The following is a 26,347-nucleotide window of genomic DNA, read 5'->3' as shown; positions in this document are numbered from 1 at the left end:
TCTGTTTTATCTGATATAAGTATAGCTGTTCCTGCTTTCTTTTTTGGCCCATTTGCTTGTAGGATTGTTTTCCATCCTTTGACTTTGAGCCTATTTTTATCTTTTGTAGCTAAATGTGTTTCCTGGAGACAGCAAAAGGTTGGGTTTTGTTTCTTAATCCAGGCTGCAACTCTGTGTCTTTTTATTGAAGAGTTTAGTCCATTTACATTTAGAGTTAATATTGATATGTTAACATCTGTATTTGCCATTGTGTTTGTCTTTCCTTTCATTTTATTTATTTATTCTTTAAATAACTTTTTTTTTTTGGCCTTCTTTCGTTGTTATTCGTCCCTCTGAGGTTCTGGCTTTAGGACTCCTTGTAGTATTTTTTGGAGTGGGGGGCGGGGTTTAGTCATAATGAAATTCCAGAGTTTCTGTTTGTCTGGGAAGGTCCTTATTCTTTTTTCATAGAGGAAGGAGAGCTTTGTGGAATAGAGTATTCTTGGTTGGCATCTGTTTTCTTGGAGTCTGTTGACTATGTCCCTCCTTCTCTCTTTGCCCGTAGTGTTTATTCGGAGAAGTCTGATGTCAGCCTAATTGGTTTTCCTTTGAATGTTATCTGTTTCTTCCCTCTTGTCAGCTTCATTATTTTTTCCTTGTCCTGGATTCTTGGGAGCTTTACTATTATGTGTCTTGCTGTATTTTTCCTTTTGTCATTGAAGTTTGGTATTTTCTTGCTTCTTGTATATCAATTTTCAGCTCCTTCTTCACATTCGGGAAGTTCTCTTCAATTATCTCCTTGAATATTTTCTCTGTTCCTACATCTCTCTCCTCTCCTTCTGGAATTCCTATAACTCTTATATTTCCTTTCCTCATGGAGTCAGATAGTTCCTGAAATCTTTCTTCGTTTTTTTTTCTTCTCACTTCTCTTTCCTTTTCTGTTTTGGTTCTTTTCATTTCTCTGTCTTCAAGAGTACTTATTCGTTCTTCCATTTCATCTCTTCTGCTTTCATTGCTTTTCTCAGAGTTCTTTAGTGCCTCCATTAATTCTTTGATCTCCTGCATTTCTTTTACTTCCCTCTTTAGGGGCTCAATTTCATTCTTCTGATCATTGATTATTTTTCCCTTATCATTGTTTTCCTTTATGACTTCTGTCAGTTTTTTAATCATGGCAATTTTAAATTCTTTTTCTGGAAGTCTCAGAAGTTCTTCCAAGTTACTGTCATTGCAGTCTGGGGGGTGGTTTTCTTTTTGTGGTGTGCTTTTTTCCTGAGGAGTTGCTAGGTAATGTGTGGTTCTTCTACTCCCTACTGTCTGTTTTCTAGTTTGCCGTATGTATTGGGACACTGTGTTGCTGGGACTGGCCGGCATCTTGGGTGAACATCTCAGCTCCCCTCTGGCTCCTCCGGGAGCCATCTGTCGGTTTCAAGCAGTCTTTACTGAAGAAATGTCTCTGTTCTAAAATGGCGATGCGGGACGCACTCCCTGCGCGCCCGGTCTGCCCCAGCAGTGTTTTCCCGCACCCCCCTGGGCTAGGACTACAGGCCAGAAAAGGCCTGGCGTGGGTGAACTTCCCAGCTCACCTCTGGCTTCTCCGGGAGCCTTCTGCTGGTTTCAGGCAGTCTTTACTGGAGAAATGTCCCTCTTCTAAAATCTCCTGTGCTTCTGACTATACCCAGTGCTTGTATAAATAAATAAATAAATCTTTAAAAAAAAAAAGAAAGAAAATATGAGGATCATGTTGTTGAGGGGATGGGAAGATACCTTCATAGCAGGATTCCCTGCTTTACTCTTTGGTGAATAATCTGAAATAGTTCAGAGGAAAACTTGACTCATTGGATCTTGAGACTTGGGGAAAAACTGGAACTAGAACACCTCCTGGATATCAGAGACCAAGCACCAACAACAACAGAAGAGATTCTGAGGAATTTCAACTCTCTGTAGCTCTCGATAACAACTCTATAGCAAGAGAAGCCTGGAGGCAGTGGCCAGGGCAGAAATTGTGGTTCATGTCCATGATTCTGTGATAGGGATGAGGAAGTTACAAATTAATTGTCCCTGACATACAGTGCCATCTACTGGAAAAGTGGTAGTTCTGTACCGTTAGGACATGAATACATAGCAACTTAGAAAACTGAAATGGGGAAATGGAAAACAATACATAGCATCCTAAGTCTTCAAGTTAATATTAAACAATTGAGAGAAAAGATATCTTCAGAAATAATCCACAAAGACATGTAAGATCTTCCTATCAGATACAGTGTTCAAAATTGCTATGATAAAGGAATTCAAAGAAATGGAAGAAAACTCAGAAAAGCTAATGAATCATATAAGAAAACACAGAAAAATTAATGTCCTAGGAAATAAAACTAATGAAAATAAGATATAAGTTGAATCTTTAATAGGAAGACAAGAGAGATGCGAGATGTAAATGATCAGTAGAGGGATAAAAAATTTTGGAGAAAGCTGTGAAAGTAGGAGGCCTCCTTGGTGGTGCAAGGTGTTAAGACCCCAACCATGAAGCTGTCTGCAGCCACGGCAGCACGAGTTCAATTCCTGGCCAGGGAGCAACCCACATGGCACAGCAGACCTCTCATGACTTGCCTGCTGCTCCCCTCAGCAGTGTATTTCAGTCTGTCTGCCTGTTCTGTTCCCCTGCCTGTGTCTGGTGAGTCCTCTCACCCCCACACCTCTGGACTGTACCCCAGTTCTTGTATGCATAAGTAAATCTTTTAATAAAAAAGAAAGCTGTGAAAGTTGAATAGACCAAATAGAAGATTGAGTCAGTGACTTCAAAGATAGCAATGCACAAAGAATCCAACAAAAAAGAAATATGAAGGAAAAAATAAATCCTTTAAGAATTTTCCATTTTCATGAAGAAAGGCAATGCAGGAATACAGGTAACTCAGAAGGGGAAGAACAAAGAGAACATAGAACTTATTAAATAAATAATGGAGGAAAACTTCCCAAACCTGGAGAAGGAAGTGAATATACAAGTACATGAAGGTAAAATAGCACCTATTTACCTAAATGTAATGAGACTGACACCAAGACACAGAATAGTGAAACTACCAAGAGGTCAAGACAAAGAATACTGAAACAGGTTAGGGGGAAGAAGCAGATAACCTATAAAGTAGACCCCAAAAGGCATACATCTGACTTCTCTGAGGAAATGCTACAGGCAAGGAGATAATGAAATGTTGTAATCAAAACACTTAAAGACTCTGCCAGCCAAGAATATTCTATCCTGTAAGATCCTCCTTCAGATATGGGGGAGAAATAAAGGGCTTCTTAGATAAACAGAAGCTGAAGGAGTTTGCAAGCACTGTACATCCCCTACAAGAAATGTTGAAAGAACTCTCATCTAACTATCAGAGAAGAATATCCACAAAAAAAAAAAAAAAGAAAGAGAAGTAGAACCAAAAAACAAAGAACAAAATGACAGTAGTGGACCCTCATATATTATATTTATGGTCACTCTAAATGTAAATTTTCTGAACTTACCAGTTAAAAAATACAGAGAGCCTGGTTGGATCAAAACCACAGTTCAACTTTAGCTCTCTCCAGAAAATGCACCTGAGCTCCAAAGATAAACATAGGCTAAAAGTAAAGGGTCAGAAAGTAATCCTACAAACAAATGGAACCCAAAGGAAGGCAGAGGCAGCCATATTTAGATAAAATAGATTTCTTGATAAAAAGGATAAGAAAACACAGGGATAGACACTATAAAAAGGACAAACACTATTTTTAAAAAAAAATCTTTATTTATTTATTTATACAAGCACTGGGTACAGTCAGAAACGTGGGATGGTGAGAGAATTCACCAGAGCCAGAGCAGGGAGCAGAACAGGCAGACAGATGGAGGACACTGCTGAGGGGAGCAGCGGTGTGGCAGGAGAGGTCTGCGCGCCATGTGGGACCCTTGCCATTGGCCGGAGATCGAACCGGTGCTGCAGAGTCTGCGGGCAGCTTCGCAGCCTGGTGCTAAACTGCTATGCCTCCGGAGAGGCCCAAGGACAAACACTATTAAAAGGCATAATACTCTTCTATTACAACAGGGATGCATAATACTCACTCAACATCTATTCCCCAAATGTAGGAGCACCAAATTGTATAGGACAATTATCAAATCTGGAAAGACACATTAGGAGAAAAACATTAATAGCTGGGGCATCAAAACTCCATTTTCACCAATGGACAGGTAAGCCAAACCAAAATAGCCTTAACATAGAATTAGATCACATAGGCTGGACATTTATAAGTCACTGCACCGTCCCCAAAACTGAGTACACATTCTTCTCAAGTGCAAATGGGACATTATCCAAGACTGATCCTATTGAGTCACAAGATAAGTATCAATAAATTCATGAATATTGAAATCATACAAAGCATCTTTTCTGAACACAATGTTATCAAACTACAAGTCAACCACAAGACAAAGGCAGGAAAATTATTAACATGTGGAGACTAAACAACACTGAATGACTTGGGCTAAACAGGAAATCAAAGAAGAAAGAAAAAAATACCTTAAAAAATGAGGACACAGCTTATAAGAACAATGGGACACAGCAAAAGGAATACTAAGAGGGACTTATATAGCCTATATTGCTATATAAGAGCGCAAAGAAATAATCTTAACTCCCACCTCAAGTTGCTAAAAAAAAATAAAAAAAATAAACCCAAACACCAGCACAGAAATTAAAAAGAAATAAAATGAAATAGAAATAAAATGAAATAGAAATAAAATATATAGTCAAAAAGATTACTGAAACCCAAAACTTTGAAAAAAATAAACAAAATAGACAAACCTCTTGCTAGGCTTAGAAAGAAAAAAAGGGAGAAAACCTAAATAGATTCAGAAATAAAAGAGGAATAGTTATAATAGACATCTCAGAATTCAGAGAATAATAAAAGATTACCATAAAAATTTTTATGCTTCTAAGCTGAATAGCTTTGAAGAAATGAATAAAATCCTAAAAATACACAACCATCTGACTCTGAATCAGGGAAAAATAGAAAACCTGAACAAATTAAACACAAGGAAGGAAATTATGTCATCAAAAGTCTCCCAAAAAACAAAATTCTAGGACCAGATGAACTCACTGGTGAGTTCTACCAAACCTTCAAAGATGATCTAATACCTATCCTCGCACTCTTCCAAATAATTGAGAAGGGAGGAATACTTCTAAACACATTTTATGAGACCATTAACCTGATACAAAAACCAGTCAATGATACCACAAAATCAGAAAACTGCCGATCAATTTCCCTGATGAATGTAGATGAAAAACCCTTAATGTAATCTTAGCAAACTGAATTCAACATTGTATTAAAGGATCATACACCATGAGCAAGTGCAATTTATTACAGGGACACAAAGATGATTCAACATATGAGAATTAATCAACATAATTCATGACATCAATACAAGGAAAGGTAAAAATCATGATCATAGCAAAAGATGCCAGAAAGTATTTTTATAAGGTTCACCATCTACTTATGATAAAAACCCTAAAAAAAAAGCACAACCAAAACCTAGATAGATGGAATAGACCACAAAATAATAAAGGCAATATGTGACAAGCCCACAGCTAATATTATCCTCAGTAGTGGAAAACTGAAAGATTCACCACTAAGCTATGGTAGAAGACAAGGATATCTACTTTCACCACTCCTATTCACTTTAGTATTGGGAGTCCTAAGTAGATCAATTAGGATCCTACATGTGTGAATGTACCCTGGAATCAGATTAAGCCAAACCAATAGCAAACCCTACATGGATCCAAATTGGAAAAAGTAAGTAAAGATATCAGTATTTGCAGATGATATAATATACATAGAAAATCATAAGAAATCCAATAAAAACTAATTGGAACAATAAGTCACTTCAATGAAGTGTCAGATTTCAAAATCAATATATAAAAATATTTTAAAAATCCTATGTGTACACTAAGCAAGTAGATAATACTATTGACATTTGCATTGAAAAGAATTAGATACCTAGAATTAAACTTTACTAAGGAGGTGAAGGACTTGTACAGTGAAAAGTGTAAGACTTAAAAAAAAAAGACACAAAAGAAATGTAAAGATATTCTTTGCTCCTGGATTGTAATAATTAAAATTTTTAAAATGGCCACCTTACCCAAATACCCAAAGCAATATACATTTTCTTTTTAACATTTTTTTTATTTGAAATGTTTTACATCCCTGTTAATGTTTTTTTTTTTAAATAATAAATTTTATTTTTATATTTCCCCATACAATTGCAAACGACCCATTCTGACCCCAATCCTTCCCCTCCCGCCCCCCACCCCCCAAAAAGTGTGTCTGGTTCATAGTTTTTTGTTGATTTTGATTTTCACTTTCTTATATTCATTTTCCTGGTCCCTTATTTAAGTTTTCTAGATTCCTGCTATGAGTGAGACCATCCGGTATTTTTCTTTTTCTTTTTGGCTTATTTCGCTGAGCATGATCCCTTCCAGCGCCATCCATGTTGCTGCAAATTGCATGTGTTTATCTTTTTTGAATGCTGAGTAATATTCCATGGTATATATGTACCACATCTTCTTGATCCAGTCATCTATTTTTGGGCATTTGGGTTGTTTCCAAAGCTTAGCTATTGTAAACAGTGCTGCTATAAACATAGGGGTGCAGGTGCTCTTTGGAATTGATGTTTCTGTGTCCTTTGGGTAAATACCTAGGAGTGGAATTGCTGGATCATATGGAAGCTCTATGTTTAGTAGGTCCAGAAATCTCCACACAGCTCTCCATAGTGGTTGGACCAGTTTGCACTCCCACCAACAGTGCAGAAGAGTTCCTTTTTCTCCACACCCTCGCCAACATTTGTTGTTGCTAGTTTTTTTAATATGTGCCATTCTCACTGGTGTGAGATGGTATCTCATGGTAGTTTTGATTTGCATTTCCCTGATTACAAGTGATGTTGAACATTTTTTCATATGTCTGCTGGCCATTTGCATTTCCTCTTCAGAGAAGTTTCTTTTTAGCTCTTCTGCCCATTTTTTGACTGGATTATTTTCTTTGTTGTTGCTGAGTCTCATCAGCTCTTTGCAGATTTTTGTGATCAGTCCTTTATCATTAGTGTTGGGTGCAAAAATGTTCTCCCAGTTGGTGGGGTTTCTCTTTGTTTTTGTTATTGTCTCTTTTGCTGTGCAGAAGCTCTTTAATTTGATGTAGTCCCAGTTGTTTATCTTTGTCTTCACTATCACTGCTTTGGGTGATGTGTCTGTAAAGATGTCTTTGATGTGCAAATCCCGTAGAGTTTCACCTATATTTCCTTCTATGTATTTTATGGTTTCAGGTCTTATGTCTAGTTCTTTAATCCATTTTGAGTTGATTTTTGTGTATGGTGTGAGGTAGTGGTCAAGCTTCATTCTTTTGCATGTAGTGACCCAAACTTTCTTTGCTGCAATGCATAGTCTTTGCTCCTTTGTCAAAGATTAGTTGACCATAAATCTGTGGGTTTATTTCTGGATTTTCTATTCGATTCCATTGGTCTGTATGCCTGTTCTTGTTCCAATACCATGCAGTTTTGATGATTATAGCTTTGTAGTATAGTTTGAAGTCTGGGAGTGTGATGCCTCCATTTCCTTCTTTTTTTTTCAGTAGATCTTTGGCTATTCGGGGTTTTTGGTGATTCCATATGAATTTCATCAATAATTGTTCTATTTCTTTGAAGAATGCCATTGAGATTTTGATTGGAATAGCATTGAATCTGTATAGCAATATACATTTTCAATGCAATTCCTATCTAGGTTTTAATGGAGTTTTTGAAGAAGTAGAACAAACATTGCTAAATTTATGTGGGACCACAAAAGACTCTGAATAGCCAAATGAATGCTGAAAGAGAAAGAGAATGGTAGTATCACATTCTCAGACATCAAACAATTCTACAAAGCTATAATAATCAAAACAGTATGGCACTAGAACAAAAATGGACACATAGACAGTAAAGTAGAATTTAAAGCCCAGCAATAAATCCATACCTTTGTGGAGAGTTAATCTACAATAATGCTTCCAAGAATATACACTAGAGAAAGATAAGTCTCTTCAATAAGTGTTGCTGAGAAAATTGGACAGACACATGAAAAAGAATGACACTGTTACATCTATCACACCATATACAATAGTTAACTCAAAATGGATAAATACTTGGGTGTGATACCTAAGATCATAAAACACATAGAAGAAAAAAAAAAACATAGGTAAATACTCCATGACATAGGTTTCAGTGATGTCTTTGTGGATTTATCACCAACATTAAGAAAAACAAGAGAACATAATTGGGACTAAATCAAACTAAGAAGTTTCTGCATAGCAAAGGAAACTATCACTAAAACAAAAATACACCTTACTGGTTGGAAGAAAATAGTTTCACACCTTATATCTGATGAGGGGCTGATATCCAAGATCTATAAAGAATTCCTACAACTCAATACAAAGGAAACAATTCAATCAAAAAATGGGCAGAAGAACTAAATAAGCACTTCTGCAAGGAAGATATTCAAATGGTCAACAGGAACATGAAAAATGTTCATTGTCACTTAATATCTTGGAAATGGAAATGAAAACCACAATGAGATACCACCTCACATCTTAGAGAATGAGCCATTTCAAAAAGATCAGAAACCACAAGTATTGGTGAGGATGTGAAGAATCTGGTGGGAATCTATACTGATCCAGCCTCCATGGAAAACAGTATGGAGGTTTCTTAATATATTAAAGATGGGTCTTAATATATTAAAGATGGGTCTACTGTGTGATCCACTAATTCCATTCCCAGGTATCTACTTGAAGAATATAAAAACACCAATTGAAGGGATATATACATTCCCATGTTCACTGCAGCAATATTTACAATAGTCAAGTTATGGGCACAACTTAACTGCCCAAAGATAGATGAGTGTTTGAATTAGCGAGATGTAGTATATATACACAATTTAATACTGCTCAGCTGTCAAAATAAAGATGAACTCTTGACAACCAGGAAGGAACTGGTGGGGATTATGCTAAGCAAAATAAGTCAGAAAGAGAAAGAAAGATACCAAATGGTGTCACATTTATGTGGAAATAGAGAAAAACATAAGGAATCAGATTAAGCCAAACCAATAGCAAACCCTAGAAATCTAACTGTGGAACTGAGGATACCAGAAGGGGAGGGGGATTGGGATAGGGAAGGGAAAAAACAGTGTAGAAGGAACGCAATAGGCTGTGGTAGAGTATGTGTGTGTCTTAGTGGTGGATGTGGTGGGGCAACAACTCCTGGAGGTGGTAATCATATACCTCTAAATCATATCTCATATTGTAAACCAGTGTTACATCAAAAAAAAAATAAAGTAAAAAATAGAAAAACTAGGGTGTATATAGTTATCTCCAAGGTATGCTACTACTGTTCACTACATTGGGATTCAGAACAGTAAAAAGCTGTATATTTTACATTTTTTGTTAGTGAAATGAATAAAGATCTCATGGTACATTCACACATGGTAGATTGTATGACTATTAAAATTTTGTGGTAGAAAATTTTTATTATAATATAGTTAAGATATGTTTTTCATCAGAAGCAGATAACAAAATAGAATGCATGTTGTTTTTCAGTTTTTGTTACATATATATGTATATATAGGCATGTGACATCTATATATGTGTCCATATATGTGAATTTAGAGGAATTCTCAAATTATCATTTCTTAACACTGAGATTTACTTTCCTTTTCCCTCTTATTGTGTTTTCTGTGTTTTAGTGTTGAACATGTATGTTAAAATGAAATGAAACATTGTCTTGTAATAGAAAGCCTCCATTTAGTTTGGCAATCAGGAGTTGTATAGTTAGTTTTTAAAAAATAGTTTTATGAAAATAGATGCATATGTTAGTGTGCAGTGGGTGAAGAGTGAATGGACAATAAGGGAGAGAAATGGTGTAGTTTAAAAAGTTTTAATGAAAAGGAAAGGTGTCAAAGAGAATAGTAATTAGTAGGAGAAGATAAGAGGGTATTCATTGGGATTTGGGGGTCATTTTGATTTTGTTTCTGAGAGAGAGTAGGAGTGATACCCACACCATACCAAACAGCTAAGGAAATTGCTTATAGTTGGAAAAAAAGCATAGTGCTATAAATAGAATAATGTAAGTAGTTTGTTTCAGGGGTAGGATGAGTCAGTACATCCAGGCAAGTTTAGCTCTCATAGTTTCAAATGTTTAAAAGTTAATAAATCCTTCAATTTGTAGCAGTAATTTGCCCGAAAAGAAATCAGCAACAATTGACATGATTAAAATTAGGTCTAGGGCATCATCAATTTTCTATTTGTTGATATGTATGATATTTACGCAGGTATTTGCTTTAATGTTATCCATTATTCTCAGTGATGTCCTGATATACTGGCTCTGAAAATAAGCCATAATTTGTAGCATTTGCTACCTTCCATGGTCTAAATACTTACTCCACAACTCCCACTACCATTGTAGCTTGAAACACTGAATGAGGAGTTGGGAAGACATGTACAGAGTTGGTTATTGTTTGCGCCAGCTGCAGAACAAAATGGTAATTTCTATATCATATACTCTATATTTTGATGTTTATATTATTTCTTAGTTGAAAAAAGATTTTTTAAAAGAGAAGGATGTGGGAGTCTATTTCTGCATTCTAGTATCATTGGGGTTATCTTTCCAGTGGAGAAACAGATTTTGGATAAGTAGTTCATTTTACACCATATGAATTTTCTGACCTACTCTTATGAAATGAGTGACATGATTAATCTGTAAGGAATTATGGAAAGTGCTACTTAGATTTCTTTTAAAAAATTATAATTTATATAATTCCTGGGACCTCTTTGAAGACTATAATTAATGGAAAGATCCATAAGTTGAAGGACATAAATGTAAATCATTCAAGTAGTTTGCCCTACCTCAGAGTAAAAAATTCACCTCTGACATGCCTGTGGAAGCCCTTGCCTTTTAATTTTTTTAAAAAAATATTTTATTTTATATAATTCTTACATCATTTTTCATTTTTGCACAATGTATGCATTTTCATTTTGGTTATATTCCCCATAGAGTTGCACCCCCCCCTTATTTTAACCCTAGTCCTTTCTCTCCCCACCCCCCCCCATAGTGTGTCTGTGGTTTATAGTTGCTTGTTGATTTTGATTTTTACTTTGTATTAATTAGTCTTTTTCCTGGTCCCTTATTTATGTTTTCTAAATTCCTGCTATGAGTGAGACCATCTGGTATTTTTCTTTTTCTTTTTGACTTATTTTGCTGAGTATGATCCCCTCTAGCTCCATCCATGTTGCTGCAAACTGCATGTGTTTATCTTTTTTGATTGCTAAGTAATATTCCATTGTGTATATGTACCACATCTTCTTGATCCAGTCATCTATTTTTGGGCCCTTGCCTTTTAGAAGAGAATCTTTATTTGAGAAAGAACTCATTTTTCCTGCTTCTACTTCTACAGTTAGTCTGCCTCTACATTTGGGTACCACCGCTCTGCTAAGCCATACCACTATGGCTACTTTTATAGGCCAATATTTCCTTTAAGGTCTCTGACTTCTAGAAAGAGCATGTGTTCCAGAATGCATAAAGTGTCCCATGGTCAAATCCTGCATGGGTCTCCTTTCCTTACAATATATTTAGCAACACTGCATCTTCTCTTGCATATTTTCTATTCACCATTGCTCCCTAGTTTCTATAAACTTTAAAAATATTAACTTAAAATATGGTTTTTAAGGGTTAATGAAAAATCCAAGAATTGTTTTCTCTTCTCAGGGAATAGCCATGAGTGTTCTGCTAGGCCCTGGTAGAATTTTCCTGGCTACTCAATACAAATGGTTCTCATTAGAGCTTCATGCTTCTGTAAGGAAGTGTGTCTTTAATATTCTTTCAATAGCTTTTAATCAGTTCAAGCTTTGATTAAAAATGAAATAAGAAAACATGAAAAATACCCTAGGCAATTTGACATGGATAATAGAGAGCTGAAAGAACATGTATAATAAACTGGAGATTAATTATATTTTATTATTTCTTAGGAAAAATCATCAAAGCTATAAATGTTAAGAAATATGATAATACTATTTGAACAAATTATGTAAGACCAACCATTTGAAATGATTAGAGAGGCACAATTCATTCACTAAACCAAGTTTCCCATTTATCTCATTTGAATTTTATTCATCACTTCCTAGTACTTTAAAATGTCTTCACAGCAGCCTTTCTCTTGATCTCCATTTTCCACTGGTAAACTTTATTGACCTTGCAGAACATCTTGTGATGCTTGCTGAAACTAGAGTAACAAACAGAAGACAGAGGACCCAAGGATCAAGCTCATGATTCATGTCAAGAACAATTATAATACACATTTTCATTATTTGGAGGCCTCAATTACTTGCTAGTTCTTGGATACATTATAAAAATATGAACTATTATTGCTGTTGTTATGAATAACATATTCTTAACTCTGAGCTATAAAAGAAATATAAACATCAATTGATATCTCTAAAAATTGAATAATAAAACAAGGGCATTAATTCAGAAAGTTTAAACAAATTTAGAGTTTCCAGAATCCAAGACAATGGAATGATGGGTTATTTAACTCCAGATATCTAAGTTTTATGAGTTTGGTTGATAAAAAGCTTTTTATCTATCTATATTTTTCTCTGTTACAAATAAATTGTTTTTTTAGAAAATTTTAAACAATATATTCAGGATTAATCATGCATTCATATGGAAAGAACATTTTTGTAGTATTGTATTAAATGTAAATATAATTATTTGATATATATGTGTATGTGTGCGCATATATATTTTTATTTGGCTTTTGTAAATAGGACTAATGCCTTTTAAATTTACTGTAGACTGTTACATAAAACAGTCCGTAAAATTCAAACCTTACAAAATTCCTACATTTCTCTCTGAGTTATTCCAAATGATTATTTGTAATTCTGTATATTTTTAAGCCAAAACATTCTAAATGTGTGATGTATATTAGTCATTTAAAAATGTTTACAATTGTCCAGAAAGCATTGGGATAGCATATTTGTTTATAATTATCCCCTACTGTGGTGACATTATATCTTAAGTTCTTGCATGTATATTCAGCAGTTATAATTGCCCAGTTGAAATATGCTACTCCATCATGAACCTGCTTCTTGAATTACTTGAAGGAGCTGCTTTCATAATATAGGAAGTCCCTGAATAGTTGTTAAGCTTAGGTCACCCAAAATTTTTAAGTTCTGGCTAAACTCTTCATGTAGTGACACATAAAATTTCTTAGTGACCGGTAGCTTTTACCAAGAGAATTATATAGTATATTGCTATGAAAAATGTGTCTGAAAAACACCTGTTTCTAGTTTTATCTGTAGTGGGATGGGTTGTGTCATTTGCTGACATGAATAGGGCATATTTTTCCTGCTTCGTGTCTAATTGATTAATTAGGTAGGGTAGTAGAATGGAGATATCTAGGAACTAATGGAGTACTTCCTACAGAAATTCTGTACCTGAGAAGGTAACTTTTGTCTTATTTTCTGGAGACTATTTTCAGGTCTCTTTTTCAACTCACCTCATTCTTTCTTGTGCTCTGTGGTTTGCTAAACTGCAGCTTCAATTCTATTATTGTTGTTTTCTCTGTGTTCCCTTGCACTTCAAACTTTAGACCTTTCATTGTCTCTTGGCCCATCCCACACTGGTATTTGAATCAACTTCCATTTGTGATATGCCCTAGACCTGAGGGCTGACCATAATGCCTGTCTTCATTCCTTGACACAACTATATTCAAAAGAAAAGAGCAGGGAGACTACAGAAGATACCTTTAGTCTGACCTCTGTGCTGGAGATCAAGATTTGTTGGTGATCACCATATCAAGAAATAAAAATACCAATAGTATGGGTAATATTACCAAGGAAAGTATATCAAGTGAAAAGAAAAACAGCTCAGCAGAGAATCTTTGGCATTTCAGAAAAGGACTTCCCCCCTCAAAGTAGATTCTTGTGAAGGAGACAATGAAGAAGAATAGACAAAAAGGACAACCTTTCAAAAAAAAAAAAAAGAGAGTGAGGTTAGCAGTCTATCATCACAGAAATAAAATACTAAAACTTCATATTGCTGAGTAAGAACAGTTTTGGAGGAATGAGTAAGAAAGAAATTATACTGATATATTTTGAGGTATATGTGGATGGTGAATAGGGAAATTTGTGAGAAGAATCACTTATCCATTGGCTCAGTAAATTGGCAGTACAAGGAACTGTGAGAAAATTCTTGAAGCTCTCTGGACTGTGTCCTTATCAGTACAGTAAGAGAATTAAAATAAATGTTCTCCAAACTCAATTCTGTTTTAATATTTTATCACTCTAGGAGTCTGAATTAATTCTTAGGACAACACAAAATTGTAAAGGGTGTAAATTATTATTCACTGTTATTATAACATAAGGACAATTTCTCTACCAGTGTCTTTGTGAGGTTGCTCTGCCTTTAATCACCCACAAGCAATTTAGTTCTTCTTTTATTTTTATATGTCATTTGCGTTGTTTCAGCAGTTCATGTTATAGTTGACTTAAATTCCTCATTTGCTTTCATTAGTAGCAAGGATGTAGCACATTATTTTGAGGCACTAATACAAAGAAAAATAAAATGAAAAATGCGTTGGTTTTATAAATAGAATTTTTTTGTTTTTAACATCAGATTATTGTAGATTGCTTCTAAATCCTTTTTATAAATCTCTTTTGAATCCCAGGTATTGCAATTTCAGATGAACTTGATAAGGTAAGTTAAACTATCAATCTAATTGAAAAGAAATAATGGAACTTATGTTTTAATCCACTGCTTAAATGAAATCATTTATAAAGTATTAAGTGTTCAAATATAATTATTTTTGATAACATTTTAAAACTTTTAATGTTGCATGCTTAGATTCTTTAGTGAATGTTATTGCATGGAATATATAATATCACCATTTCTGAGTCAGTCTTTAGAATTTGGTTAGAGAAACTGGAATGGCTGATTCAGTGAATCAATATATTAAAAAATGAAAACTAGTAAATCATATTATAGAAGATGCTTGGATTCTGTCCTTATGAATATAATGATGAAGGTGATGATGGTATGGAAGATTTTTGTACTTTTCTATAACGACCTTTTAAAACTTTATTCAGTAATTTTTTTTTTAATACCATGATGCCAAGAAAATATGATTATGCCTTTCTCTGGGGTGATAATTGTGAAGATACAGAGAAAAGATGTGATAAAGAATACATTTTAATGGTGGTATCAGTGGAAGTTGCTAATGGATCAGATATGGGCAGTTTTAGAGGAAATCAATGCTAATGGATCAGATATTGGTAGTTTTAGAGGAAATATGCTAACTCCTAGGTTTGTATTAGCAACAAGGTGAGGCGTGGTGCCATTTACCAAAATTAGAAAAACTGAGGAGAAAGCAAATTTGGCAGGTCAGCATAGCAATTAGAGTTCTCTTTTGGAGTATTATGAGTTGTTTGTTAATCATATTATATGTGTTGTTGCTCATGAGAGAAATTTGATTTAGTTAAAAATTTAGAATCATTGGCATTGAAGTTCACACTTCATTTTTTTTTTTGTTTTTAGTTCCTCTACAATTAAAATATTATAGAGAACCCTAAAAATCTTTTGTTTATAGAGATTTTATCTGTCAATATTTGCCATGTTAGAAATTAAAACTGTTTTTTTCACTTTAGAGTCATAAAAGCATCACATTAGCAAATCCAAAATTTTTATGAAAAATATTTTCTAAAACAAGATATTTGTGAGAAAATTACATTATTTTCATTTTTGAAAATCTTTAATATCTGACTTAATTGCAAACTGATGTATTTTTATATTTGCCTCTTCATTTAATCTGTTGAGATTACGTTATTTTGACTGAAAAAATATGCATCTAACATGTAGTTGGGAAAGGGAAAAGCACCTAGAATAGCCATCAATAGTTGGTGAACATTGTCCAAATATCTTTCTAAACAGAAACATTAAAATTTGTCTTAGTGGCTAGATAAAAGAAAGAAAATGATAGAAAATATTATAAATGAGGTCATATACGTCATGACATTTAAAAATCTCTAATGTAATAATTTTATGATTTTTGCAAAAACAATAGTATTTTTTACTCCTAATAGGAAGATACCTTTTGAATTTTATACCATGAAATGTTTCCTGTTGACTAAATAATATATATGAAGATACTCTTACATAGGAATGCCCTTTAATAAACCCTCACATATTTTTAGATCATTTTAATTTTGTCTGTCTAATGCTATGCAAAACTAGCTTCTGACTTAGTCCTGCTTTTTTAGGCCTCTCTGGACGTTATTGTCTGCGTTACAACTTAACCTTCCTTACAACTTGCAGAAAATCTTTTTTTAAAATTTTTTATTAATATTTTTTATTTTTTATATCATTGTTCATTTTTAAACAATATTTGCTTCCCCCCACTCCCTCAAGTGTAGTCCCCATGGAATTTCATTCCCCAGTACACCCCTGCACCATCACCTCAGTCCCCTGTTCTCTTCCCTCCCTTCCTCTGATCCCTCTCCCTCCTCCTCCCCTGCAGGATGTCTCTGATTTATAATTGTCTGTTTTTGCTTTGTTGTGTTTTGTACTGTTATTATTTTTTTACACTGATGTCTTATTTGGCTCCCCTATAGTCCTGCTATAAGTGAAGCCATCTGATATTTTTTCTTTTCCCTTCTGGTTTATTTTACCAGCATAATTCCTTCTAGCTCCATCCATGTTGTTGCGAATGGCATGAGTTTATCTTTTTGATTGCTGAATAATATTCCATTGTGTATATATGCCACATCTTCTTGATCCAATCATCTGTTTTTGGGCATTTGGGTTGTTTCCAGGTTTTACCTATAATAAATAGTGCTGCAATAAACATAGGGGTGCAGATGTTCTTTTGAGTCAATGTTTTTATGTCCTTTGGGTAGATCCCTAGGAGTGGAATAGCTGGGTCATAGGGTAGCTCCATTTTTAGTAGACTGAGGAACCTCCAGACAGCTTTCCAAGTGGTTGGACCAGTTTGCACTCCCACCAGCAATGTAGGAGAGTTCCTTTTTTGCCACATCCTCGCCAACATTTGTTATTGCTAGTTTTTTTTTTTTTTGAACTTTTTTTTTTAAGATTATTTATTTATTTATACAAGCACTGGGTACAGTCAGAAGCGTGGGAGGGTGAGAGAATTCACCAGAGCCAGAGTGGGGAGCAGAGCAGGCAGAAGGACCGAAGTACACTGCTGAGGGGAGTAGCGGGCAGCAGGAGAGGTCTGCACGCCATGCAGGACCCTCCTCCAGTGGCCAGGGAGCAGCCGGGGATCAAACTGGTGCTGCAGAGGCTGCGGGCAGCTTCACAACTCAGCGCTCAACCGCTGCTGCGCCACCAGGGAGGCCCTGCTAGTTTTTTAATATGTGCCATTCTTACTGATGTAAGGTGGTATTTCAGTGTGGTTTTGATTTGTATTTCCCTGATGATAAGGGATACAACTTGCAGAAATTTAATAATATTTTCTCTTACAGTTATATTCTATGTTCATTTTAAATACACACATATAATCATCACTATTTCTTAATTGATTTGGTATTACCAGTATATATTGCAAAGTCCTGCTGGTTGCCTGATCCATAATTTAGCTTGTGCTGCTACTTGATTTAGTCCTTCCTTTTTTTCTGGGGTCTTCCTTATAGCCAGATTGGTGACTATACCAGAACATAGTAGTTGTTCTTTGAACTTAAAATAGATTTTACCTTGACTGGATAAAACTGTAGGTGCCCAGACACTTGGGTATGATCATTCATTGGAATCAGCCTCCCTACTCTCACCCTTTCTCTCCCAAGCTCGAATTCAGTGACTTTCCATTTAAGTTGTACAATTTTGCTGGTTTTCCTTAATTTACCTAATATTACTTTTTTAAAGACTTCATGGAAATTGTTGAAATTTTTGCATATTTGTTATTTTTCATTTTTATTAAGGAAGACAGCAACAGTTGCCATAAGGAAGCTTTCATTGAAAAAATATTTATATCGTTACAAAAAAATTCCTATGTTTACACTTGAATTTAAAAGAAAACAGGTTTGCAGAGCTATATTCACAATCCTTTGCCTCCTGGAAAGTAACCTAGTTGAGAGGGAACACCTGGTGACTATGAAGCTCACAGCCTTGCATTTTCCTCAAAAAGAAAAAGTAAATCTTAGGCAAGTACTAGAAAAGTAGCATTTGACTCTGTAGTGATAGATGGAAAAATAGAATTTTGGTGGTGACATAATGTAACATTGTTGTAAAATATTGTATATATGAAACCTGTAAGGAAGGTTAAGTTGTAAGGCAGACAATAATGTCCACAAGACATTTATTGAAAAGACCTCTACATGTGACTGTGTATTAGCCAAGACACATATAGTCCTCCTCCATAGCCCTCTGGATACCCTCTACTTTGTTCTCCCTCCTCCTGTTCCCCTTCTTGAGTCTGATAGTTTTAATTCTACAGTAATATTTCTAGGGTTTGTTAGTGGATTTTGTTTTGTCAGACCCTTTGTTTTATTTCTCAGTATTCCACATATAAGTGAAATTATCCACTATTTGTTTTTTTCCTTCTGACTTATTTCATATAGCATTATCCCCTTCCATTCCACCCATGTTGCGCAATTGGCAAAAGGTCTTTTTTTTTTTTTTAAGTTACAGAGTTTGTTTGTTTTTTCCCCCAACACTTTCCATTACGGATCCTTGTCCTTTTTCTTTACCCCTCCATCTTAACCTCAAAGCCCTCAGGTTATTTATTGATGTCCACGAGTTTTTGAAACTCTTTTACATTGTTGAATTATCTCCTATGTGGATGTCCATTATATGTTTTATTGTTCTGACTGTCTTTGCTGCAAATATTTCTCCAAATTCCCCTCATTTTGTTGAAAATGTATACACTTCATTCTTTCTTATGGCAATATAATACTCCACAATGTGTATGCACCACTTCTTCTTGATCCCGTCTTTAGTTAAAGGTGATTTTAGATTGCTTCCATGTCCTGGCTATTACAAATAATGCTATTGTAAATATTGTGGAAGATATGGAGTATTTTGTTGATGACTTCATAGTGTATGGCTATAGGCCCAAGAGTAGGATTGCTGGATCATGTGAGATTTCATTTAAAATTTTTAAGATTAATCCTGATTGCTTCCCAGAGTAGTTTCATCTGTTCATGTTTCCACAACAGTGTAGTAGGGTTCCTTTTCCTATGCATCCTCTCCAATACTTTTTTTTTTTTGATAACTAAAATAGATTCATTTAATTAAGAGATCAATGAATCTGTGAGACATTTACAGATATTCCTGGTTTAATTTGTTATTAATATGAAAATAGAGAATCCCATATATATTGGTTCTTTTATTCTTCTTCTTATTCTTTTTTTTGCTGAGTGAAATAAGCCAGAAAGAAAAAGACAAATACTGGATGGTCTCACTCATAGCAGGAATTTAGAAAACTTAAATAAGGGACCAGGAAAAAGACTAATTATAATAAAGAAAAAAATCAAAATCAACAAGCAACTATAAACCAGAGACTTTTTTTTTGTTTTTTAACATGTGCCTTGTCCTGGGTGTGAGGCTATTGCTGTTCTGTGTTATGAACATCATATTCGAGACAGTAATCCTTGCTCTGTGCCCTGAGTGCTGTACCTCCCTACCACATTAAAGGAGATAGCCAGGGTGATTATTAGTCTGTTTTGTCTTAAAAACCTGTGTTTCAAATATAAAACATGAAACATGACTATTGAGGAAAAACACTTGCAGTTTACATCTGTTTAAAACAAAGCTCAATAACCTAATTATACGGTACTTCTAAATGTAGAGCTTAAAGCCCAAAATTCCACTAAAATGAGGCATATGAGCAGATTATTCACGGAAAAAAATGAAAATGCTTCCTAACTATATGAAAAGATGCTAAATCTTGTTCAAATGAAAGGCAAGCTAAACATCAGTATTTACTATTCACACTTACAAAAACTTCTAATTTTGTTAAAATACTCTGTTGGTGAGTAAAACAGGCACAAATTTTCACACATTGCTGGTAGAAATACAAAATGTTACAAACACTGTGAAGATAAAGGAAAATTTTCAGTATCTAAAAAATTGTATTGAAAATTATATCTAAAATATTTTATCAAATGACCCCAGTCTGTATCAAGGAAACACTGGCAAAAATATGAAAAGACCTCTATATGTGACTATATATTATCTTGTTATTTTGATACCAAAATAGTAGAAACAAGTAAATACTGATTAAAAGACGAATACTGGATAAATTATACTTAATCCACGCAGTGGAGAACTGCATAGTTATAAAAATGAAAAAAATGATCTATATAGATACTATAGAGTGATTCCCAGGATGTATTGTTAAATGTAAAAGGCATGAAGAAGGAATGAGCTTATAGAGTGTTATCATTTATCTAAATAAACAGCAGTGCTTATTTGCTTATATTAAAGCCAAACAAACAATAACAGAACCTGTCATACTGTGAAACGCACACACACATACACACACACACACACACACACACTCTCTCTCTCTCTCTCTCTTTTTAAAATGTTACCTGTGGGAGAAAGGAAGTTCTAGTCGAGTAGGAGTAAGGAAAGGTAAAGAGAGCAGAGGAGAGGGATAGAAGCTTGATTTCTTTAGAAATTCAAATATTTGATTTTGGAACCATTTAAATATTTAATATAATTTTAAAACAAAGTTAAATCTTAAAATAATAATTCTAATAATCAGAAGCAAAATGAAACAAGTTAGCACAATTATATTTCAGGTTGATGGCATAAACATACTGTAATGAATTAATCAAAGGCATTGTAAAGACAGTGACTTGATTGTTATCTTGTGGAATGTACCCTAAGGACAGAAAAAATCAGAAAGAATAACAGTACATCTGAAACTGGTATTATTTATTGTGTAATGATTAATTATAGTGTTGATATTGTAATGAGACTTGTGTATGATTTTTGTGGTATAGCAAAGAAGTAATTATCTTGGCATTCTTACTAACCAGATTTTTTTGTTTTGCTTAGGGAAAATGAAATACATTATAAGATCAATGCATTTAAGTAAAGATCTTATTTTTGAATTGGAACTATCATTAAAAACTCATGATATTTTTGGCCTTCCCGGTGGTGCAGCGGGTTGAGCACAGCGCTGTGAAGCTATCTGCAGCTCTGCAGCGTGGGTTGGATTCCCACTCTGCTAGGGAGATACCCACATGGCGCAGCAGACCTCTCCTGTCTCGCCTGCTGCTCCCCTTAGCAGTGTTTTTGGCCCATCTGCTTGTTTTGCTCTCCTCTCTGTCTCTGTTGAATTCTCTCACTCTCCCGCACCTCTGGTCTATACCCCAGTTGTTGTATAAATAAAATAAATCTTTAAAAAAACCCTCATGATATTTTTATTTGAAAAAATAAAAAATTCTACATGCTGGCAGTGAACACAAGTAGAGCTCAAATATTGTTTCCTAATTACTAATAGCTATTAAAATGAATCAGGATTCTTTGGTTGATTGTTGGACTGAAGCTGACAAGTTAAGTTTGAAATATTTTCTAGTACTGGAAAGGAAAGATGTATTCAAATGTGATGGAACATGGTAAAAGAACATAGGAACCTGCTTGTAAGGATTCCTATTGGTCAAATCTGAGAAAATTCAAGCATAAAATAATAATAACGATATTACTATACACTTAATGAAATAATTATAAGTATATGCTGATATTTATACATGTGCATACCTATATGGAGGTGAAGGAGACACTTTTTTTACAGTAGAGTATCAACAAATAAATTTAAAAGGAATTGTATAATTAGAAAATCACAGATTGGCAATCATCATAGTAATTGATGCAACGGTCCGCGTTGGTGGTATAGTGGTGAGCATAGCTGCCTTCCATAGTAATTGATGCAGGCAAAGTTTAACATTTGATATTAAGGGTAGTAAGTAGGGCCACCCTGGTGACCTAGGGGTTAAGTCTCAGAGCTATCACCATTATGGCCTGAGTTTGATCCCTGGCAAGGGAGCATAACCCACATATGGTGCCACAGATCTCTCCTATCTGGTCTGCTGCTCCCCTTAGCAGTGTATTTTAGTAAATCTATCTGTTCTGCTCCCCACTCTCTCTCTGGTGAATCTTCTCATGCCCCCTTACCCCTGTCCTACATTTGGGTTCTTCTACACACACACACACACATAAACACACACATACACACACAAAATTTAATAAAAAATAAAACTATTGAGAAAAAATAAAGGTAGTAGGTGAAATTTTGAGAATTATGAGATAGCTCCATAGTCTCAAAATTATTCCCCAGAGGATATTTATTAATAAACAACAGAAAAGTAGAAACTATACTATGGAAAATCCTGAAAGACACCACCTTAACCCAAGTGATCAAGGTTAGCAACACTACTGATGGGATAAAAGAATATTATGTGCCATTTAACACAAAAGGAATATGTCACTTTGTGTTATTTTTACCAAAAATGCATGAATATAATCATTCTTAAATATAACGTTCAAGAAACACTGCATAAGCACCAAATGAGGGGCCTTTTAAAACTAATTGGCAAACAGAGACAACTATACTTTTTTCTTTCTAATTTGGAGCTTTCATTTCTTTTCCTTTGCTTAATTTCTCTGGGTAGGACTTTCAGCTCTTTGTTGAATAGGACTAATGAGAGAGGACACACTCTAGTCATATTTCTGATCTTGGAGGAAAAGCTTTAAACCTTTCACTACTAGGTAGTGTTTTTTCTAATTTTATAATTCCATGTTCATTTATTTGCTGAAATACTCTGAAATAAGACAAACATTCTGTTATCAGATATTTATAGAGAAGGCAGATTAAATGATTGATTCTTTTTACTTTTAATAATTTTCAAAAATAATAACTTTGGTACCATAACATGCCCTAAAGTTTATTAATGCTTTGAATAAACATACAGATTCTTTAAATGTTAAATATAACTCACAGTATTGCAGTTATTCTTATTCATGTTCAAATTTCTCAACATTTTCCATTGAGAGATTATTTAAATTGACTCCTGAGTTCTTTCGATAGAATCCTAATGGTCTTTCATAGAGTTCTTACTTTATGGAATGGCAAGATATTTTAGGCTCATTTTGCATATTGCCTGTTCCATATCTGGAATCTGCCATTATTCCAAGGGACAATTCTTTTTAGTAGGAATGTAAAGTGGTTATGTGTTAAATCAGATATTGTATTTAAAAATTTACCTTTTGTGAACATGCAGGATTAAAAAAATTTACTCAAAAGATTGAGTTTATAAGAAATATTCCATTATCCCAAATTGAGTATCACTTAAATACTTTCTTCTGATATCACTAAAAAATGCATTAATCAGAACAGGTTAGCCTGCTGTGCGCTACTCCATGGCACTTTGGGCCTGGGCAGCTTTCCTCATTGGCCAATGTAGAAGCTGTATCAGATAACTGTGCAAAATGGAGCTGGAGGAACCTTATTTGTGCACAGAGATATTCCTGAGAATAACCCAGATACTCCATTTGATTTCACACCAGAAAACTATAAGAGGATAGAAGCAATTGTAAAACACTGTCCAGATGGACATGTAGCAGTAGCCATGCTTCCAGTTCTGCATTTAGCCCCAAAACAGAATGGGCGGTTGCCAATCTCTGCTATGAACAAGATTGCAGAAAAAGAAGTTTTGCAAGGGCCTCCAATAAGACTATGAGGAGTGGCAAATTTTATACTTTGTATAATTGAAAGCCAGTTGGAAAGTATCACATTCAGGGCAGCATTACTATTCCTTGCATGCCTCAAAACTCTGACAACATACTGGAGCCTTTTAGAAAAAACTTGGTAAAAAGTTTGGAAGACTACTTCTGGCAAACTATTCACTCTTAGAGAGGTAGAATATCTGTATGTAAATGCACCAATTGGTCAAATAAATGACAACTGGAATGATCATCTGACACCTAAGGATACTGAAGAAATTATTGTTGGACTCCAGGCTGGCAAAATTCTATAGTCTGGGCCAAAGAGTGGAAGCTTCTCTTGTGTGCCAACTGGGGGTCTGACTTAGACTGTATCACCCAAAAGATCTGGTTCTGGTGTGCAAACAGGCTTTCAATTTACATTCAATTGTAAATATGACACTGGAGAAATAAATATGAATAACCAACCTACAAAAAATATAATTAATCAGTGTTATCCAGGAATCATTTACATGATTTTTGGCTAGACATAAAGATACTTCATAATTTATCATATATACTTTGTTTTTCATTCTTTGAATTATTTTTTAATTTGCTCAGTACATATTTTTGTGCTTATTTTATAAAATCAAAACTGTGCTTGATGTCTTGAAGGGAACAAGGAATTTAACATATGATCCCATCTTCCATAAGCATTTTATTAACATGAGAAAACATTCAGATAATACATTGTTTAATCAAGTGTGTTAGTAACTGGTATCAGAGCAGTTGATTTCATTGTGGGTTAGCACCTGGGAGTAGGCTACTTGGAAAGAGTAGGTCTGGCTTAAGGTAACCACTTCTCTGATAAGTGAGCTTCTTGCTGATAAGATATAGTGAGGAAATCTGTTACATTTGGGTGAATTTTTTACTGGAAATACTTTTCTTATTAAATTAAATTAAATTAAATTAAATTAAATGCTTTTCTTATTAAATTAAGAACCTAAACATAAACATGTAGGAACTTCTTACATTGGGTGGTCAAAGGAATATGTATTTAAAGATTTATAAAAAATAAGGATTTACATTGTTTAGTACTGAAAGTTTAAATTATTTGTTGTCCATGCACTTAAAATATTTTCAAAAATTTGAATTCAATTTGATTTTTAATTTCTTTTGCAATATCATGGTATTGGTTATGTGTAATAGAGTTAAGAACTAAAGAACTAGTGTTAAGAACTTTTCACTGAAATTCTTAAAAATTATAAAAGGATATTTACTTAGCTTAATAAAATATAGGTAGTAAACTCAAAGAAAATATGCTATTTTAATATGTTACTATAAATAGACTATATTTAAGAATTTTTAGAATTAGAGCATTTTTAACAAGTGGCAGATATAAAAAGAGGGCTTTGTGTATTCTGAAAATAAAACTAGTGGAGTCCTGTTTTTCTCACCTGCAAAATATTCGCTTTCTAACTCCTGTCACCCTGTTCATAGCTTTTTGTATTGCTCTGCTTGTCAGTTCTTTCTCACTAAATTTCTGCTGCCAGCTGGAGTTAAACATGCTGTATATCAAGCCATTTATTCTTCCCTTTGTGCTCTACTTTCCAACAACAGTGGCATTTGTCATTTTATTTAATTTCCCAGTAAGCAACCAAAAAGTTATTTTTGATTCTCTATAGTTCTGAACTTTTTGATCATACTGGAATGTAAATCCTTATTTCACTTTTTGCATTACAGAACCTAAACCCCACTTACTTCTGTAGTTTCAGTCGTCAATTTCTTCTGTCACCATCCTTATCCGTAGAGCCTATAGCAAGACAAATCTCTGAGCCCAGTTATTCCTCATTATATAAATGAGCTGAATAATATTGAATTAATTATCCAACATTTTGGTTAGTTGAATAAAATAAACTTTATAGAATAAACTTCTGCAGTATCAAATCTCTGTCCTTTTATTCTGCTCATATGGATAACCAAGAATCTATTGTTATCCAACTTACTCAATTCTACAGTTTTGTTTACCATTGTTCTCCAACTATATCACACATATTGAAATAGTTTGAATAAAGTACACATCCTTAATAATTGTACCTAGCATATTTATAGAATTCTATGGCTTAGCAACATTATCTACTAATTCACTTGATACAATAGGCTTTGTGATTCCCATCATTACTGTTTTACCATTGGAAAAAATGAAATTTAGAGAATAACATTTCAGTCACGAAAGCCAGAACTTAGTTTGAAGCTGTAAATATGTTTATAGATTTTTTTAATTCTAAAATATGTCTTAATCTTAATCTGTTTTAAAGCAAATATAGGTCTAAAATTTAACAGTATTGCTGTTAATTTTAATTCTTGTACTTCAAATTATATTAGATTGTGGCAGATGAATGTTCTTTCCAGTAATTTGAAAACATTAATTTGACTGCATGATTTCACAGCTGAAAGCCATTATAATGCTTTCATTTCCTGACTCTGGGAAAATAAATACAGGAGGAATTCAGATTAGTTGCTAAATTATGCAAACACTATTGCTAAAAATCTGTATGCTGCATTTCCATGTAGGTTGGGGAATCAGTATTATTATATCCAACTACTTTCTGTTGCTTGTTATAATTTGGATAAATG

At 34.2% G+C, this 26,347-nt stretch overlaps 1 protein-coding gene and 1 pseudogene across 2 annotated transcripts in view; both read left to right on the top strand.

The window, feature by feature from the left end:
* LOC311168025 (uncharacterized protein C8orf34 homolog) overlaps positions 1-26,347 on the top strand; it is a gene marked incomplete at both ends in the record, with an annotated part of 338,634 nt that overhangs the window by 98,220 nt on the left and 214,067 nt on the right. Inside the window, 1 exon segment of the mRNA XM_084229301.1 lies at positions 14,718-14,746. Coding sequence (XP_084085427.1) covers positions 14,718-14,746 — 29 coding nt within the window.
* Positions 21,625-24,099, top strand: LOC311168226 (NADH dehydrogenase [ubiquinone] flavoprotein 2, mitochondrial-like; annotated as a pseudogene). The gene is made up of 2 exons: positions 21,625-21,651; positions 23,473-24,099. The product of its transcript is annotated as an NADH dehydrogenase [ubiquinone] flavoprotein 2, mitochondrial-like (transcript).

The sequence above is a fragment of the Talpa europaea genome (genome assembly GCF_964194135.1).
Source record: "Talpa europaea genome assembly, chromosome: 3".
Classification (NCBI taxonomy): Eukaryota; Metazoa; Chordata; class Mammalia; order Eulipotyphla; family Talpidae; genus Talpa; species Talpa europaea.
Note: the sequence above shows the minus strand (reverse complement) of the source record. Positions and strands in the feature narration are given on the sequence as shown.